Here is a 15,424-nt window from a genome sequence, read left to right as displayed (position 1 = left end):
AGAAGTGGCGTATGACCGGGCTGCTTGCCGCGCGTGCGGCGTGCCAAGAACTGGTGGCGAGTATTGAGGTGCCTGTCCTTTTCGAGGACGACTGTCAGCCCCTCGAAGATACCGCGCACCCGTTTACCGTGGATATCTGGGCCTACCGGGCTTCCGTAAAAAGGTTAAGGCGGTACGCCAATTTCCTGGAATCGGCCGGTCCGGTTTTCCGTGAGAGGCACCTGGTCGAGGGCCCGTGCGCCTTCCTGGAAGACTTGGTGTCAAGAGGCGTTGAAGTTCCGGGGGAAAGACTGGATGTCCTAAGGCAAGCTCGTTAGTTTTGGCGAAGCGAACTGGATAAGGTAACAGTAGAGGAACCATTGGCGGACGATCTGTCGGGTCCGCGGCCTCCACTTCGTCTACTAGACTGCCCCAGACAGTGACGGCGAAACCCTGAACGCTTCGGATTTTTTTTTTTTTTTTTTTTTTTTTTTTTCTAGGAGAGCTCAGTCGTTGAGGGGGTTTCCCCCTTTGCGTCTCTTTTCTCTGTTTTCTCTTTTGTGTTGGTCATCGCTCCAAAGCGTGTAATGGGGATTGACTTATTTAGAAAAACTTTGTTTTAATTGGAATTATCAAACCATGTAAGAGAAAATCAAATGCATGGTCGATATTCCTTACATCGGCTTGCCGCCGAACTGAATGTATTCGAATAACAAGAAGAAGTTTTTCGACCGGACAAAACTTTATTAATATATTGGCTGCATTCGCTATATCTTCAATAGATAAGGAATTGCCTACGTACCCCGAAGTGGGGATCAAGCCAACCGTGGTTCGTAATACAAAAGAAAGATAAATGGAGTTCGGAGTCCCGAAAACTCCCGTGTAGGATCGTAACAGCGACTTAGCTATAATAACGTTTCAAGTGGGCTGCGTTCCACGAGTTTTTGATCCGTTCGCCGGCCATGGTCACGAGTTCGTAGACGCCTGGACGAACCGCTCTAGACACGAGGTATGGACCCTCCCATCGAGCGCCGAGCTTACCGGCGTTCACTTCCTTGGTGTTCTCGAAAACTTCTCGCAGAACTAGATCGCCTTCGTTGAAACGTCGCTGACGAACAGTCTTATTATAGTATCGAGCGGCTGCGTCTTGGTAATGTTGCACTCGAACTAAAGCTTTATCGCGCAACTCCTCGGCAAGGTCGTTGTGGTCGATCAGCATTTTGTTATTGAGTTCGGGATTATCCACCATCATAGTACGGCGAAGTGTCGGGACTCCTGCTTCGGCCGGGGCAAGTGCTTCGAGACCATAGGCGAGAGAAAAAGGGGACTGTCCTGTGCTTCGCCGCGGGGTTGTGCGATATGACCATAATACACCGTCCAAGTGGTCCGCCCATGCTCCCTTCCTTCGACCGAGTCGTTTTTTGAGTCCGTCGACGATCGATTTATTCGTGGCTTCAGCTTGACCATTACCTTGCGGGTACCGAGGAGTCGAAGTGCTGAGACGGATTTGCCACTTCGACAGGAAACGTCTGGTGATCATCGAGGTGAATTGGGTACCGTTGTCAGTGACAATCTCGTACGCAAGTCCGTGGCGACATATGATGTTCTTCCAGATGAAATTGGTCACGTCTAGGGATTGGATTCTCGTGAAAGATTCTGCTTCCACCCATTTGGTGAAGTAATCGGTCAGCACCAGGACATACTTCTTGAATTTGGACGCCGGCAGGGGTCCTATGGCGTCCATGGCCCAGCGCATAAAAGGGTACGGAGTTGTCACGGTATTTAGCAGTTCGGGCGGGACGTGCCGCATTGGTCCATGGCGCTGACAAGCTTCGCATTTGGCCGCGAAGGTTTCGCAGTCGGCCATCATGGTAGGCCAATAGTGACCATCCTTTTTAATTTTAAGAGCGAGTGCGCGTCCGCGAGAGTGGTTGCCACCCTCGCCTTCATGCACCTCCATCATGATGCGTTCGGCTTCGTCCCGAGTAACGCAGGTAAGGAATACTCCTGACGCACTTCGGCGAAACAGCTCACCGTCCAAAAGGATATATCTGGCACTTCGGGCCTTCAGTCGTCGAGCTGCCTATCGGTCTGTCGGGACGATACCATCAGAGATGTAAAGTTTGATCTCAAGTTGCCAATCCTCCGGGGGTTTGGCGACGTCCGTCATATCTTCTATTGGCTCATCGACTTCCATCGGGTCTGAGTCGTCGTTAATGACGGCAATCTGGCAGTCCGGATTAATGCTGGGAGCATCGATGCACTCGATTGGAATGGTACGTCGTAGCTCGGGGTCGGAGCGGTTTGCCAGGACTGCGAGGGCGTCGGCTGATGCATTCTCGTTCCGTGGGACCTTCGTCAGAGAGAAAGACGCAAACTCCCCGGATAACGTGCGGACCAACTGTCGATATGCTCCCATTCGTTTGTTTTTGGCGTCGAATTCTCCGCTGAATTTGCTGACTACGAGTTGGGAGTCGCAGTAGACCTGCAGGTGTTTGACTCCAAGTCCCCGGGCTAGACGGAGTCCCGCGAGAATGGCCTCGTATTCGGTTTCGTTGTTCGACGCTTTGAAGTTGAGCTTCAATGCCTGCTCAAGGATCTCACCGATGGGGGATCGAAGGATGAGTCCCACCCCAGAGCCATGACTTGTTGACGAACCGTCGACGAACATTGTCCATTGTTCCACCGCGGGGGTGGGGTCGTCGAGCTCAGGCGACAGTTCGGTGATGAAGTCAGCCAGAACTTGCGACTTCAGACTTGGTCGAGAACGGTATTCGATATCGTATTCGCTAAGTTCGACCGCCCACTTCGCCATGCGTCCGGATTGGAGAGGGCTGTGGAGGACGGTTCCGAGTGGTTGGTCAGTAAGCACGACGATAGAGTGTGACTGAAAATAGGGGCGCAGTTTCCGTGCTGCGACGATCACCGCAAGAGCCAGTTTTTCCAGCGTGGGGTATCGTGATTCCGCGTCGTTAAGTGCTTTGCTCGTATAGAAGATGGGCTTTTGATCTCCGCGATCGTCTCGGACTAACACCCTGCTGACTGCCGAGCTTGAAACCGAGACGTAGAGGTATAACGCCTCGCCGTCCTCCGGTTTGACCAGCACTGGATGGCAAGTCAGATACTCCTTCAGCTGACGAAAGGCGACCTCGCATTCCTCGTCCCAATGAAAATCTCTATTTCCGCGCAGCAATTGATAAAAGGGGAGGCATTTGTCCGTTGATCGGGCGATGAAACGATTCAGAGCGGCGATCCGGCCGGTCAGGCGTTGTACTTCTCTCTTGTTGGTCGGTGAAGGTAGTCCCAGGATGGCTTCGATCTGTTTAGGATTTGCTTCTATGCCCCGTTCAGTGACGATGAACCCCAAGAACTCTCCGGAGATTACTCCGAACGTACATTTCGTTGGGTTTAATTTCATCTGGAATTGATCCAAGATGTCAAAACACTCCGTCAGATGTTGGACGTGCTGTTCTGCGATCAAAGACTTGACCAGCATATCGTCTATATAGACCTCCATGGTTTTGCCGAGCAGATCCGCGAACATCATGTTTACCAATCGCTGGTAGGTTGCTCCGGCGTTTTTCAATCCGAACGGCATTACCTTGTAGCAGTAGGTGCCCCTATCTGTGATGAACGCCGTTTTCTCGCGGTCGGCCGGACTCATGGCGATCTGGTTATACCCTGAGAATGCATCCATAAATGAAAGTAGTTGGTTGCCGGCCGTAGCTTCAACGAGACGGTCTATGTGCGGCAAAGGGAAGCTGTCCTTAGGACAAGCTTTGTTGAGGTCGGTGAAATCCACGCAGACTCTCCACTTGCCGTTTTTCTTTTTGACCACCACCGGATTAGCCAACCAATCAGGGTACTGGACTTCCACTATTTGATCTGCCTTGAGTAGTCGTTCGACTTCGTCCTGGACCGCCTTGACTCGATCCGGGCCCAAACGCCTACGTTTCTGCCTGACCGGCTTGAATGTGGGGTCGATGTTGAGCCTATGGCACATGACTTCGGGGCTTATCCCGACCATATCTTTTGTTGACCAGGCGAATGTAGAAGCTCGAGACTGCAGAAAAGCGATCAGCTTCTCCTTTATGCGTTCGTCGAGTTCGGACCCGATGCCGACGGTTCGCGAGGGGTCGGAGGGGTCTATATTGACCTGTATGATCCGACACTCCGAAGACTTGAAGCGATCCCGCTCCGGCTTGTGGGGACCGGTAAGACGGTCCCCGCTCTGTAATTGCTATGCGTTTTCCGCCGTCCTCTGTTTTTTTTCGATAACAGAGCATACTCGGGCCACCCTTTGGTTGCCATAAAGTGTGCAAATTCCTGTGCTGGTCGGGAATTTGAGGCAGAGGTGATAGGTCGACGGTACGGCTTGCATCGCATATATCCATGGTATCCCCAAAATGGCGTTGTAGATCGGGGGCGCATCAATGACTGCGAACTTGGTCTTCCGGGTCACTCTGCCAGCTCGTACTTGTAGCTTTACGTCGCCCATTGACATCTTAGCAACCCCATCATAGCCAGTCAGCGTCCGAGTTTCGGGTTTCAGTTGATCTGGCGTGACGCCCATTTTTTGTAACGTTTGCCAGCATAGTACGTTGACGGTGCTTCCGGTGTCGATCAGAACTCGTTCGACGTCGAAGTCGCCCATTGTGACCTCGATAACCAAGGGGTCCGAATGGGGATGTTGGATTCCTTTAGCGTCCTCCGAAGTGAATGATATCGGGTCCGAGCAGAGTGAAGGTTCGCTCGGAGTTGTTCGAAGGGTGCACACCTGTCGTGCCCTCTTCTTTAATGCGCGGACGGAGTCTGCGCAGTCCTCCGGTGGGCCAAGTATCATGGTTATTCGTCCTCGGGGAGGTGAATTGGCCCGCTCCGGGTTTTGCCCCCTCTGCCGCTTTGGTGGGCCGGGCAGTTCGTCTGCTTGGGGCGCCTCCTCTTGGAGGTTCACGAATGCTTGGTTGACCGGCTGTTGGACTGCGTTGGGTGGTGCGTTGGAGCCTCGTCCGCCACCCGCACCGCGGCCTCCGATAGATCGTCCGCCGCGCCATCCCCCACGGCGACCTCTGCCTCCGCGAACGCTTTTTGGCTGAAAGACAGCGTCGACTTCACCAGAGAGATATTTCCCGTACAAATAATTTTTCAGGTGGACGCACTCATGTGTGGAATGACCGGAGGTCATGTGGAAGTTGCAGTAAAGTTCCTTCGGGTCGGTCGGCTGCTTGTCTTGTTCATCTGCCTCGGAGACTGCGTGGATGATGCCTTTTTTCCGATCCTGGGGTTCGTGGTGCTTGCGGGGTTCGTGATGTTCGACCCGGTTTTTAACCTTGGGGGGATGCGTTGATTGTTCGTCGTTGGTTTTCGCGGCTATTTGGGCCTCTTCTTCCTCATCGAGTGCGAATCTGGAAGCTCGATGCAGTGCGTCATCAAGGTCTTTGGGTTCCCGGATATTGAGGTCCTTTCGTAATGGTGACCCAGGGATCAGACCCTTCCTGAAGGCCGCCATTGCAGCGTCCTCCGGGACGTTGACCTTTGTTAGCTTCTCCTTGAATCTGTTCAAGAAACTGGCGATGGGCACTCCTCGTTCTTGGGCCATCTCCCAGAGATCCGAACTTGTCACGCCTCGTTCGATGAGGATTCGGTAATTCTTGAAGAAAACCTTGGACAACTGGTCGAAATTGTCGATTGAGTTCGGCTCGAGCCTTGTGAACCATACCAGGGCAGGGCCGGAGAGGCTATCGACAAATAACTGACAGCAACCGGCGTCCCTTTGTTCGTCGGTGAATCGTGCTTTGGACATGGTCGCCATGAAGGACGTCATGAACTGGACTGGATCTTTGTCTCCCTGGTAGATTGGAAGTTTCAGCTTGACGTTTGGTACGGTAGCTCGCGTTATCCGTTGAGTGAAGGGCGACTGCCGAGTCACCTCGACAATTCTATCGATCTCCGGAGCCGTGCTGATAGCCCGATGGAGGAGTGTGTTCATGCCGCTAATTTGCGACTTGATTTCTTCGAGTTCGAAGCAAGGTCCGGGGTTTGTGAGGCGGGCGACCGGGGCGGCCGAGCTCTCGTGTATCCGCGAATTCGGATTCGTTGGTCGAATACTCGACGTGGTGTGAGGGGGAAGATTCCTCCTGTCGAATTGTGCGTCAGAAAAGTCGAGACGACGAGTGAGACCGCCCAAGTTGGGCGATTGTCCGGCAGAGACTTGCGATGGGGTTGTCTGGGTCATTACGGCGTCGACCCTGCGATTGGTGTCGGAGATCATCTGGTAAATCTCTTTCGTCATGGAGCCGAACAAGATCTTGAAATCCTCCATGGAGATGACCTGCAGGTTCTGGATCGCCGGTGTGGCATGAACAGGGAGATCTCCGTTCTGTGCGTCGAGCTGCTGCCCCGTGACGCCCGCAGCCTCCTCGTTGCGGTGTTGTTCACCGGTAAGCTCTGCGTCGAGGTTGACTAGCTCTACTTGAGTTCGCCCCGCTCCCTGGCTGGTCTCCCCTTCGAATCTGATCCCGACTGGGAGTTCGGCGGAGGTTTCGGCCGGGTTTGTCGTTGCGTTGACGCGCTGATGGGAGTACACGGCGATGGCCGGCCTAGTCGAAACGCCACCTCGTGTAGCGACGTCATCCTGAGTGGATGCGACGCCAGTGAGATCGAGCATGCTAGAGGTTGTGCGGTTTGCTTCGGGGATTTCGTTGATGATGGAAGACATTATTGTCGGGCTAGAGAGTAAGTTTTCTTAGAGACGATTTCTTTCCCCACAGACGGCGCCAATTGTAGAAACTAGGTTTCCACAATGAATTTGTTTTAGGAGGGAAACAAATTCAATAGAGTTATATCTCTAGAAAACAGATCTAAGCCTTCGAATTAAAGTAAAGAAGTAGAACTCAAAGGAATAAGGGTTTATTGCTAAGAACAAAAGGAGAACTCAATTATCGTATTTTATTCTGGATATCTTACAATGGAGAAATCCCCCCTTCTTTATACACGCCCTAAGATTACAATATATATTCACTTTCCTTATCAGCCGAAGTGAGATATGGAAAGCTGCCTCATTGCTTCATTCGGCCGCCGTGCCGAAGTGGAAGTCGGCTCCTTCTTCTTCAAGGTGACACTTTGGCCGAACTGACTTCTTGTTGACCTAATCAAGCCCTTAACCGATTTCCCGGTTAACTAATCAATTAGTATTTCTGGTTTAGCTTGGTATGTCGGGGGTGCTGAATCCCGTACCAACAGTTTGTATTGAATATTGATCAAAAGTATACGTGGGTTGATCATGCACAAGCACAACTAGAACATTAATTTCTGAACAAGATCTGCGGAAACTTTTAGGAGTATATGCTTTGAAGAAAAAAAATATAACCGGGCAAAGTGTAAATTAGTTTCATTTTCTTTCACCGAAATTAACTACCATTAAAAATGTATTTAATGTGTTGAGACTTGAGAGTAGTCGGAACTAGATTTTGGCTTTAATGGAATGGATACTACTTACAGATAAGCAACAATAGTTCCGCCTGACTCTCTCTACTTAAGCACTAGGTCGTCCTGTCTAAGAATTGTAAATGTAGGGATAATATAGTTAGTTGCACTGAAATAGTAAAGATTTTGTAGAGCAAACTGGACTTTCTTCTTCTAACTAGACTTTTGTTTGCGTATCCAAAGTCAAGAGCATTGCTTGCATCGTTGGTGGGTCATAAATGGGCCAAAAGGTTAAAAACGGGCCCATATCACTTGTGACCTTATTATATAATAGAAGAAAAAGGAGAAGAAGAAGAAGAAGAAGAAGAAGAAGAAACCCTAAAACCGTTAAAAAAAAACCCCCTCATCACATTGTTGTTAATTTGACTCAAAAACCAAATGGAAAGAGAAGAAGAAGCGTCGGAGATGGAAGTGGAGGTTCAAAATCAACGTCAAGTGAAGAAATTTGGGCTGAAGAACTCTATTCAGACCAACTTCGGCTCTGACTACGTCTTCCAGATTGTCCCAAAGTACAATAAAACAAAAGACCTCTCTTCCCTTTTGCTCTTTTACCATAACCAAATTAGGTTCATTAATTTGAGACCAAGCTCTTGTTTTTTTCCCCCACAGGTTCGATTGGACAGCTATTGCGGTTTCGTTATCTACCAACACCGTCAAGCTCTACTCCCCCGTCACTGGTCAATACTACGGCGAATGTAAGGGTCACTCCGATACCGTCAATCAAATTGCGTTTTCCTCTGACTCGGCTGTGTCTCCTCACCTTTTGCACTCCTGCTCCTCCGATGGGACCATTCGATCTTGGGATACGCGAAGTTTTCAACAGGTTTTTTTTTTTTTTTTTTCTTTTTTTGGGATTAACGAACTTAGAGAAGCTGATCTGATTTTATAAATGTTTTAAGTTGATGGTCGTGGGTGTTTCAGGTTTCGTGTATTGATACTGGGAATGATCAGGAGATTTTCAGCTTCTCCTATGGTGGTGCTTCAGATCATCTTTTGGCTGGTGGATGCAAAGAGCAGGTTAGTTAGGTTTCCACATATAAACCCCTTGTGTATCTTTCCTTTTATCTCTAATTGTGTTAAAGGTATACACTTTGAGAAAAGGGCCGGTTCTTATTTATGTTCCAGCTATATATAGCTTGTTACAATCTGTAAGTCATGGGTGCAGGTTCTTCTGTGGGATTGGAGAAACTCGAAGCAAGTTGCTTGTTTAGAGGAATCTCACGGAGACGACGTCACTCAGGTTTGTTTTGCTTATGTTCCTCTCTGATGTTGTTGTTGTTGTTGTTGTTCAAGTATTTTCTATCATCTATTGAGCCAGCCGAACTAGTTTGTTGTTTAATCACTAGGACTCAACTCTGCTGCGTGGGCGTTGCTATTCACAGGTACGCTTCGTTCCTAACAACCCAAACAAGCTTCTCTCCGCTTCCGTGGATGGATTGATATGTCTTTTTAACACTGAAGGTGATATCAATGACGATGACCATCTCGAATCTGTAAGTTTTATATTTTAAGGTTTCAAACGAGATAATATAGGAGACTACTAAACCCTTTTTTTTTTTTTTTTTTTGCCTTGACCGCTCTTTTAGGTGATCAACATAGGAACTTCAATTGGCAAAATAGGTTTCCTTGGGGATTGCTATAAAAAGCTCTGGTGTCTCACCCATATAGAAACCCTAAGGTACTCTTTTGCGCACTCCTCTTCATCTTTAGTCTGTTAATTGCACCGTCTCTAATCGGTTTACTCTGTTCTAGTGTTTGGAATTGGCAAGATGGAAGCTGTGAAATCAACCTAGAGAAAGCTCGGGAACTCGCATCTGATAGCTGGACTCAAGATAATGTAACAATCTCATTCTTTTCCTTTTAACGAATACAATAACACCAACGAGCAACCTGATGAATGCTTTTACTTGAAAGACTTAAAACTTCCTCATTGCTCTTTTACAGGTTGATTATTTTGTTGACTGCCATTGTCCAGGGGGTGATGACTTGTGGATGATCGGTGGAACCTGCGCAGGAACCATTGGTTATTTCCCGGTTAATTGTAAAGGGTCTGGATCAGTCGGTTCTGCTGAAGCCATCCTTGGTGGAGGTCACATAGATGTAGTAAGGAGCGTTCTGCGGATGCCATGTGAGTATGGAGGAGCTGCAGGGTTATTTGGATGGACAGGCGGTGAAGATGGGCGGCTATGTTGCTGGAAGTCCGACGAGAATTCTACCGAGATTAACCGGTCTTGGACTTCAAGTGAATTGGTCGTTAAGCCTCCAAAAAACCGCAAGAAAAACAGACACTCTCCTTACTAAAAAAAACGACAACTGTTTACTGCGTCTTGTGTCTGTATAACAGTGGAGAAGACAGTTCCTTTTAAAAGGCAAATTGTTTTAATGAAATATCAAAGAAAAGATTGCATCTTGAAATAGCAAAAATTGCAGAAAGGAAAGAGAAACACAAGAGTACATGTAAATGTTTAAAAAGAAGAAGGAATCTTTGGCTTCACTAGTACAAGTAGTCAGCTCGACACTGATCTTGTTCCATGATATCAGAGATCTTCTCAATAGGAATCATCGGCAGATACTCTGCGACGTAGTAGTCTCTGTCGCCGGCGTAACGAACAGCATCGTTGTACTTCTCTGACCAGTAAAACGCCGTGGGGATCACTAGCTGAGCAATTTCCGGGAACAACGGCACTTGATTCAGCAAGCGCCACAGCGTCACTGCGTAATGTTCCGCCACTGGCTCGTACTTCTCCCGGACGCTTCTCGCGATGTTCTTGGTTGTGTCCACGACGCCTGCGCGTTGCACCTCCGTGGCTACCGTGAGCGCTTGGCTTGAAGCTTGCTTCACCAAGGAAGGAACGTATGGCTCAACATCGAAGAACACATCATCCACCTGAAAATTCAAGCAAGCAAACTCACGTACTTATCATCAGTTGAAACCCTAGGAAAGGGCGAGAATGGAAGAATCTCATTGATCTAATAATTTACCTTACGATCGACGAAGAGGAGAAGCTTGAAGGGAACGTCGTGGAATTTGTCGTATAATGGCGAGAGCACGGTCTGGACGGAAGCTTCGATGTTCTCTACACCGAGTTTGAGGGGACCAGCGTTGTCTTTAGCGAACTCGTAGAGCGTCGAGAAACAGAGTGCGAAGTAGACCGCCGCGACTTGGATGAATTCCAAGTGCTTGAGCTTCATGTCATCGTCTTCTTCCACCACAAACGACGGTGAAGACGAAGGCAAATCAGATGGTGGAGCTACTACCTCCTCCGGTGATTGCTCTTCTTCGACTACGATTTCATCTTCCGCCATTGTAGTCGAAACGTGGAGCCGTTACAGAAGAGCCTCTCTCTGTCTTTAAAAAGACTACTACTGTCTTTTGAAACTGGTAAAAAAGCCCACGTGAGTTTTGTTGAAAAGCAAAGGGGATTGGGTTGTGAGACAGACGAGTGACCGCTAGAACAGCTGTCATATTGACAGATGTCATATTTCTAATGGACCGTTTACGACACGTGTAGGGGCATGGGTCGGAGACTGTTGCACGATAGGCACGGCCATTCCGTTGGCACGAGGCTCGAGGGTAATACTAAAATCAAAAGCCGAAGCACCTCTCGTTCGCTATCTATCATCTACATTTTTTATTTTTTTTATTATATAATCGCTTCTACTTTATATCCCGGTCACAATCACATCATCACGTCTTTAGAATTTATTGGGCCTAATATTTGTGTTACCAAAATTGTTTTGGAAAGAAGGTACACATTGTTAACGGCCCATTAACAATCATTGCGGAGTAACAAACATATAAACATGATAAATAATTTAGATACAGTAGGTGCTTTTGTCGTTTAGTTTGTCTGTATGGGCTCTACAACAAAAGAGGAATGAACTAATATAGTATTTATTTCTTTTAGTATATCAAGTTCATGTCTGTTACTCCACAATGAGCAGAACATTGGATCGCAAGACATCTTTTATGTATTATATATCACACAAGAAAAAAAACACAACACTCATAAAAACACGCTTACATGACTCTCTCTCTACAAACAAACATGGTGACGTTTACGCGATTGCAAGCTTTACATTAACAGCGGCTACAAACGCTGCCCAAGCCAAACACGGCTTGACCAGATTACCAGCGACCGGGCTTATCTCACTAAACGCCCTGTAACATCCGAATAACGCCGCAGATTGACCCAACCACACCGGAAGCCCTGCGATTCCCGACCCGAGCCGAAACGTAACCGGATCCCAAAGCAAACAAAGCAAAAACTGAGCCAAGTAAAGATACAAAGCATTAGGCTTCTTGTGGAAACCACCGTCGACCCATACGAGCCACGCAGCCAGTCCCATGAGACCGCTCGACGCGAGACACGTGGTGTGTAGGAGCCATAGAGGTGGGATCCAAGACGAGGACCGAGCACGGTTCCCATAGCCGTCGCTTGTGCCGAGGGAAAACGTGGCGAAGAGCGTCACGAGGACAGGAGCCGCAATCGCTACGGTGAGAGACTTGAGACCGCGTTTGGCCATGGCCCTCTTTTGATCGAGCTTCCCTTTGTTGTCGTCAGCGTGTTTCCTTTCCGTCTCGGCCATAGCCGTCGTTGCGGCGTCTCTGTCGTCTCCGCCACGGTACCTGATGTCCTGAGAATCCATTAGAGAACGTCCACACAGAAACAGAACCAAAAGAAACAAGATTTGATTTAAGTGAGATTGAGATTTCAGAAAGTTAATGAGAGGGAAGAAGCTTAGTCAATAAGAGAATAATCAGGAGGTGGTCGTTTCCCTTTTAAAGAATAGCCAAAGAAGCATGGAGATAGACACGTGGGGACAAAACAAGCCGAGTAGTTGATACAAATGTATAGACGTGGAACGCCAATTAATTGTTTTATTCTTTTGCGATTATACGAATACGAGTTTATGAAAAAGTGTGGACACGTGCTTAGTACATATAAGCTCCATGTCTGATGAATTGCAATTGCATAACACATTGTTACTTCTCTATTCTTTTATATTTATCGCTTTCATATTTTATTTTCTCGTTATGAAAAAAAAAGTCTTTATCGGGCTTTACACCGACTAAGTTAATAAGCCCAATAAGTACTTTCGATTTGGGCTAATTAAAGAAAAGAGGGGAGTCGTATATGGAAAGGAAGTAGTTGTCTGTTACGCGGGGTTGGGTAGACATTGGTGCGATTTGCTCTGTTTTCCATGGCGGGAGCCTCATCACCGGCGAGTTTGAGAGCCTCTCGTAGCGGTCGGCACGGGAAGGATACGGTTCGATCCGATCTCTTCAAAAGTCCTACAATTCCATTCGTATTCGCGCTAATTCTCTCTGATGCAATCCTCGTCGCACTTATCATCGCCTATGTTCCATGTGAGATCTTTAATTCCTCACATTATATATTCCGTGTCTCTCTAAATGCGCATTGGGCATCATGGTACTAATATGAATTCGTCCCTTTTTGTTTATTACAGACACGAAGATCGATTGGGATGCTTACATGTCACAGGTTCGTCTTCAGATCTCTGAGTCAATGGTCAAAGTGTCGTCTTTTACTGAAAGTATTGTTTTTTTTTTTTCTTTTTTTTTTGGGGGGTCAAATTGGGGCAGGTTAGTGGGTTTCTCGGTGGAGAGAGAGACTATGGGAACCTGAAAGGTGATACAGGGCCATTGGTTTACCCGGCCGGTTTCCTCTATGTTTACTCTGCAGTGCAGAGCTTAACTGGAGGACAAGTCTACCCAGCTCAGGTACTTGGTATTGTCTTCTCTCTTGAGCCACTTATCTCACTTTACTCTCTTACATGTTGCAGATACTTTTTGGTGTTCTCTACATTGTCAATCTGGCTATCGTCCTCTTCATCTATGTCAAGACTGATGTGGTATCTTATGAAGCCTTATTTCTTTTCTCTTCTTCTCATGCAAGAGTATTGAGTAGACTTCTTCCTCCTTGTACCTATTTCAGGTGCCATGGTGGGCGCTAAGTCTACTATGTTTATCCAAGAGAATACATTCAATCTTTGTTCTCCGTCTCTTTAATGATTGTTTTGCCATGACTCTCCTACATGCGTCTGTGGCTCTCTTTCTCTATCGTAAATGGCACCTCGGGATGGTTGTTTTCAGGTAAGAAGATTGCTACTTTTGCTATCAACATCTTTTATTTCTTCTCTATCCTTGAAATTGACTATGTCTGCTTACCTTTTCTTTTGATACAGTGGAGCTGTTTCAGTAAAGATGAATGTACTTTTGTATGCCCCACCGTTGTTACTTCTGCTACTAAAGGTATATATGTCCGAGTAAGAAAATTAGCTTATGGATTGCTTTATTATTCTTCTATCATTGATTCTTCATATGTGAAGTTTTTTACTATTCACAGGCCATGAATATAGTTGGAGTGGTGTCCGCTTTAGCTGGTGCAGCTCTTGTTCAGGTTTTCACTTTTTCTCTTAAAAAGTCCCATTGTTCACCAATTTTCCTGCATAGTATTGGTTCTCCATGGAAAGCTGGAAACTTGTTAATTGTCTCTCCAATGTAAATAGGTGAGTTGCAGTATCAGCGAATTTAAATTTTGATTATGCAAGGACTACCCATTCAACTGCTCAATGAATGGTTGGTTATACAGATACTCGTGGGATTGCCCTTTCTGATCACATATCCGGTTTCATACATAACAAACGCTTTTGATCTTGGGCGTGTTTTTATTCACTTCTGGTATTCCCTTCTCCTCTCCCACTGAATCTAATAAACATGCTGATGGAATCTGAATGCATCTTCTTAGCTCTAATTCTAGTTTGAGCTCTCAACAGGTCTGTTAACTTCAAATTTGTAGCAGAACGACTTTTTGTGTCCAAAGAGTTTGCAGTATGCTTGCTCATTGTTCACCTTTGTCTTCTTGCTGCGTTTGCGAATTATAAATGGTGCAAGTAAGTACACATAATCATTTCTCACAAAGCAGCGTTATTTTGTACTACCACAGACCTGAGTCGATATTGTGTGTGTAGTATTCATTATAGCGAATATGTTGATTTTTCGTAGGCATGAAGGCGGGATTATAGGCTTCATGCGTTCTAGGCATTTTTTCTTGACGCTTCCGTCTTCACTCTCGTTCAGTGATGCCTCAGCCTCAGGGATTCCTACGAAAGAACGTAAGCTTTTACAGTCCTTACAGCATAAATTATTCTATGTCTATACTTATTCGAATTCTACTTGATTCGCAGATATTGTCACGGCCATGTTTGTTGGGAATTTCATTGGAATTGTATGTGCTCGCTCTCTGCACTACCAGTTCTACTCATGGTAACAAAACTAATCTGACTGTTGTTTTTTTTTGCCGTACATTCTTTGCCTCAAACGAAAAATACTCATATGATATCGTAACAGGTACTTCTATTCGCTGCCTTACCTGCTATGGAGAACACTATTTCCCACTTGGCTACGGTAATTTTCTTCCCGCATTATTTACCTGTAGCGAAGCGACAGTGAGAAAAATACGAAACCCTAACACCAGTCTTCTTGTTTATCTTTTGACTGAAAAAGGTTGGTCTTGTTCGTTAGTATAGAGCTCTGTTGGAACGTGTATCCATCAACACCAGCCTCCTCGGGTTTGCTAATGTGTCTACACTTAACCACCCTAATGGGTCTCTGGTTTGCTCCTTCAGACAATCCTTACCAAGTCAAAGAAGACAAAAACTCCCAAAGACACAAAAAGCATATGTGAACCTTTTGATCTATGCTCTCTCGCTTTCTTTGTTTTTAAGACTTCGAGATAAGCTGAAATATTTACAGTTTTAACTTATATATACAGTTCTGCAAATCTTGGTCTATTAAAACATGTCTTTTCAGTACGAAATGTCTTAAAAAAAAAAACACTACAAGCCGCGCGTGATATTCTTGTCGTTCCCATCTCAACCTTCTTCTCCTTGGCGGACCCTGTTTCCAATAGCTAACAATGGTGGTGAGCTAACA

General features: G+C 46.7%; 4 protein-coding genes and 1 pseudogene across 14 annotated transcripts; 2 read left to right on the top strand and 3 right to left on the bottom strand.

Annotated features, from left to right (window-relative positions):
- Positions 1–2,062: 2,062 nt before the first annotated feature.
- Positions 2,063–6,697, bottom strand: LOC147946439 (uncharacterized). Its single transcript, XM_087509609.1, has 2 exons — positions 4,268–6,697; positions 2,063–4,135 (listed from the first exon to the last, which is right to left on the bottom strand). Exons 1-2 carry the CDS (start codon positions 6,695–6,697, stop codon positions 2,063–2,065), a joined length of 4,503 nt encoding a protein of 1,500 aa, XP_087365735.1.
- A 1,057-nt stretch (positions 6,698–7,754) lies between these two features.
- LOC104783364 (WD repeat-containing protein GTS1) lies at positions 7,755–9,879 on the top strand. 3 transcript variants are annotated; one of them, XM_087511284.1, is made up of 9 exons: positions 7,758–7,973; positions 8,074–8,287; positions 8,386–8,481; positions 8,630–8,704; positions 8,811–8,846; positions 8,926–8,957; positions 9,051–9,142; positions 9,217–9,301; positions 9,409–9,879. In XM_087511284.1, the coding sequence occupies exons 3-9, from the start codon at positions 8,469–8,471 to the stop codon at positions 9,763–9,765; spliced, it is 690 nt and encodes a 229-aa protein (XP_087367410.1). In that variant the 5' UTR covers positions 7,758–7,973; positions 8,074–8,287; positions 8,386–8,468; the 3' UTR covers positions 9,766–9,879. The 3 variants fall into 3 exon arrangements, with proteins under 3 accessions (XP_010506815.1, XP_010506816.1, XP_087367410.1); XM_010508513.2 differs by having other exon boundaries at positions 7,755–7,973; positions 8,811–8,957; XM_010508514.2 differs by lacking the exon at positions 8,811–8,846 and having other exon boundaries at positions 7,756–7,973; positions 8,847–8,957.
- On the bottom strand, positions 9,825–11,114 carry LOC104783366 (REF/SRPP-like protein At2g47780). The gene is made up of 2 exons (XM_010508515.3): positions 10,447–11,114; positions 9,825–10,351 (listed from the first exon to the last, which is right to left on the bottom strand). Exons 1-2 carry the CDS (start codon positions 10,768–10,770, stop codon positions 9,959–9,961), a joined length of 717 nt encoding a protein of 238 aa, XP_010506817.1. The 5' UTR covers positions 10,771–11,114; the 3' UTR covers positions 9,825–9,958.
- Positions 11,115–11,343: 229 nt separating this feature from the next.
- On the bottom strand, positions 11,344–12,426 carry LOC104783363 (translocator protein homolog pseudogene; annotated as a pseudogene). The gene has a single exon (XR_015597404.1). The product of XR_015597404.1 is annotated as a translocator protein homolog pseudogene (transcript).
- A 201-nt stretch (positions 12,427–12,627) lies between these two features.
- Positions 12,628–15,405, top strand: LOC104783359 (dol-P-Man:Man(5)GlcNAc(2)-PP-Dol alpha-1,3-mannosyltransferase-like). Of its 8 annotated transcripts, XM_010508507.3 has the most exons (14): positions 12,628–12,835; positions 12,937–12,971; positions 13,073–13,210; positions 13,273–13,341; positions 13,425–13,582; positions 13,675–13,741; positions 13,836–13,889; positions 14,082–14,170; positions 14,266–14,382; positions 14,495–14,604; positions 14,677–14,755; positions 14,840–14,896; positions 14,996–15,172; positions 15,264–15,405. In XM_010508507.3, exons 1-14 carry the CDS (start codon positions 12,670–12,672, stop codon positions 15,403–15,405), a joined length of 1,458 nt encoding a protein of 485 aa, XP_010506809.1. In that variant the 5' UTR covers positions 12,628–12,669. The 8 variants fall into 8 exon arrangements, 5 of the variants coding, with proteins under 5 accessions (XP_010506809.1, XP_010506811.1, XP_010506810.1 ...); XR_015597401.1 differs by having other exon boundaries at positions 14,250–14,382; positions 14,996–15,272; XR_015597402.1 differs by having other exon boundaries at positions 13,836–13,998; positions 14,996–15,272.
- The last annotated feature ends 19 nt before the right edge of the window (positions 15,406–15,424 follow it).

Source organism: Camelina sativa, chromosome 4 (assembly GCF_030686135.1).
Source record: "Camelina sativa cultivar CO46 ecotype springtype chromosome 4, ASM3068613v1".
NCBI lineage: Eukaryota > Viridiplantae > Streptophyta > Magnoliopsida > Brassicales > Brassicaceae > Camelina > Camelina sativa.
Note: the sequence above shows the minus strand (reverse complement) of the source record. Positions and strands in the feature narration are given on the sequence as shown.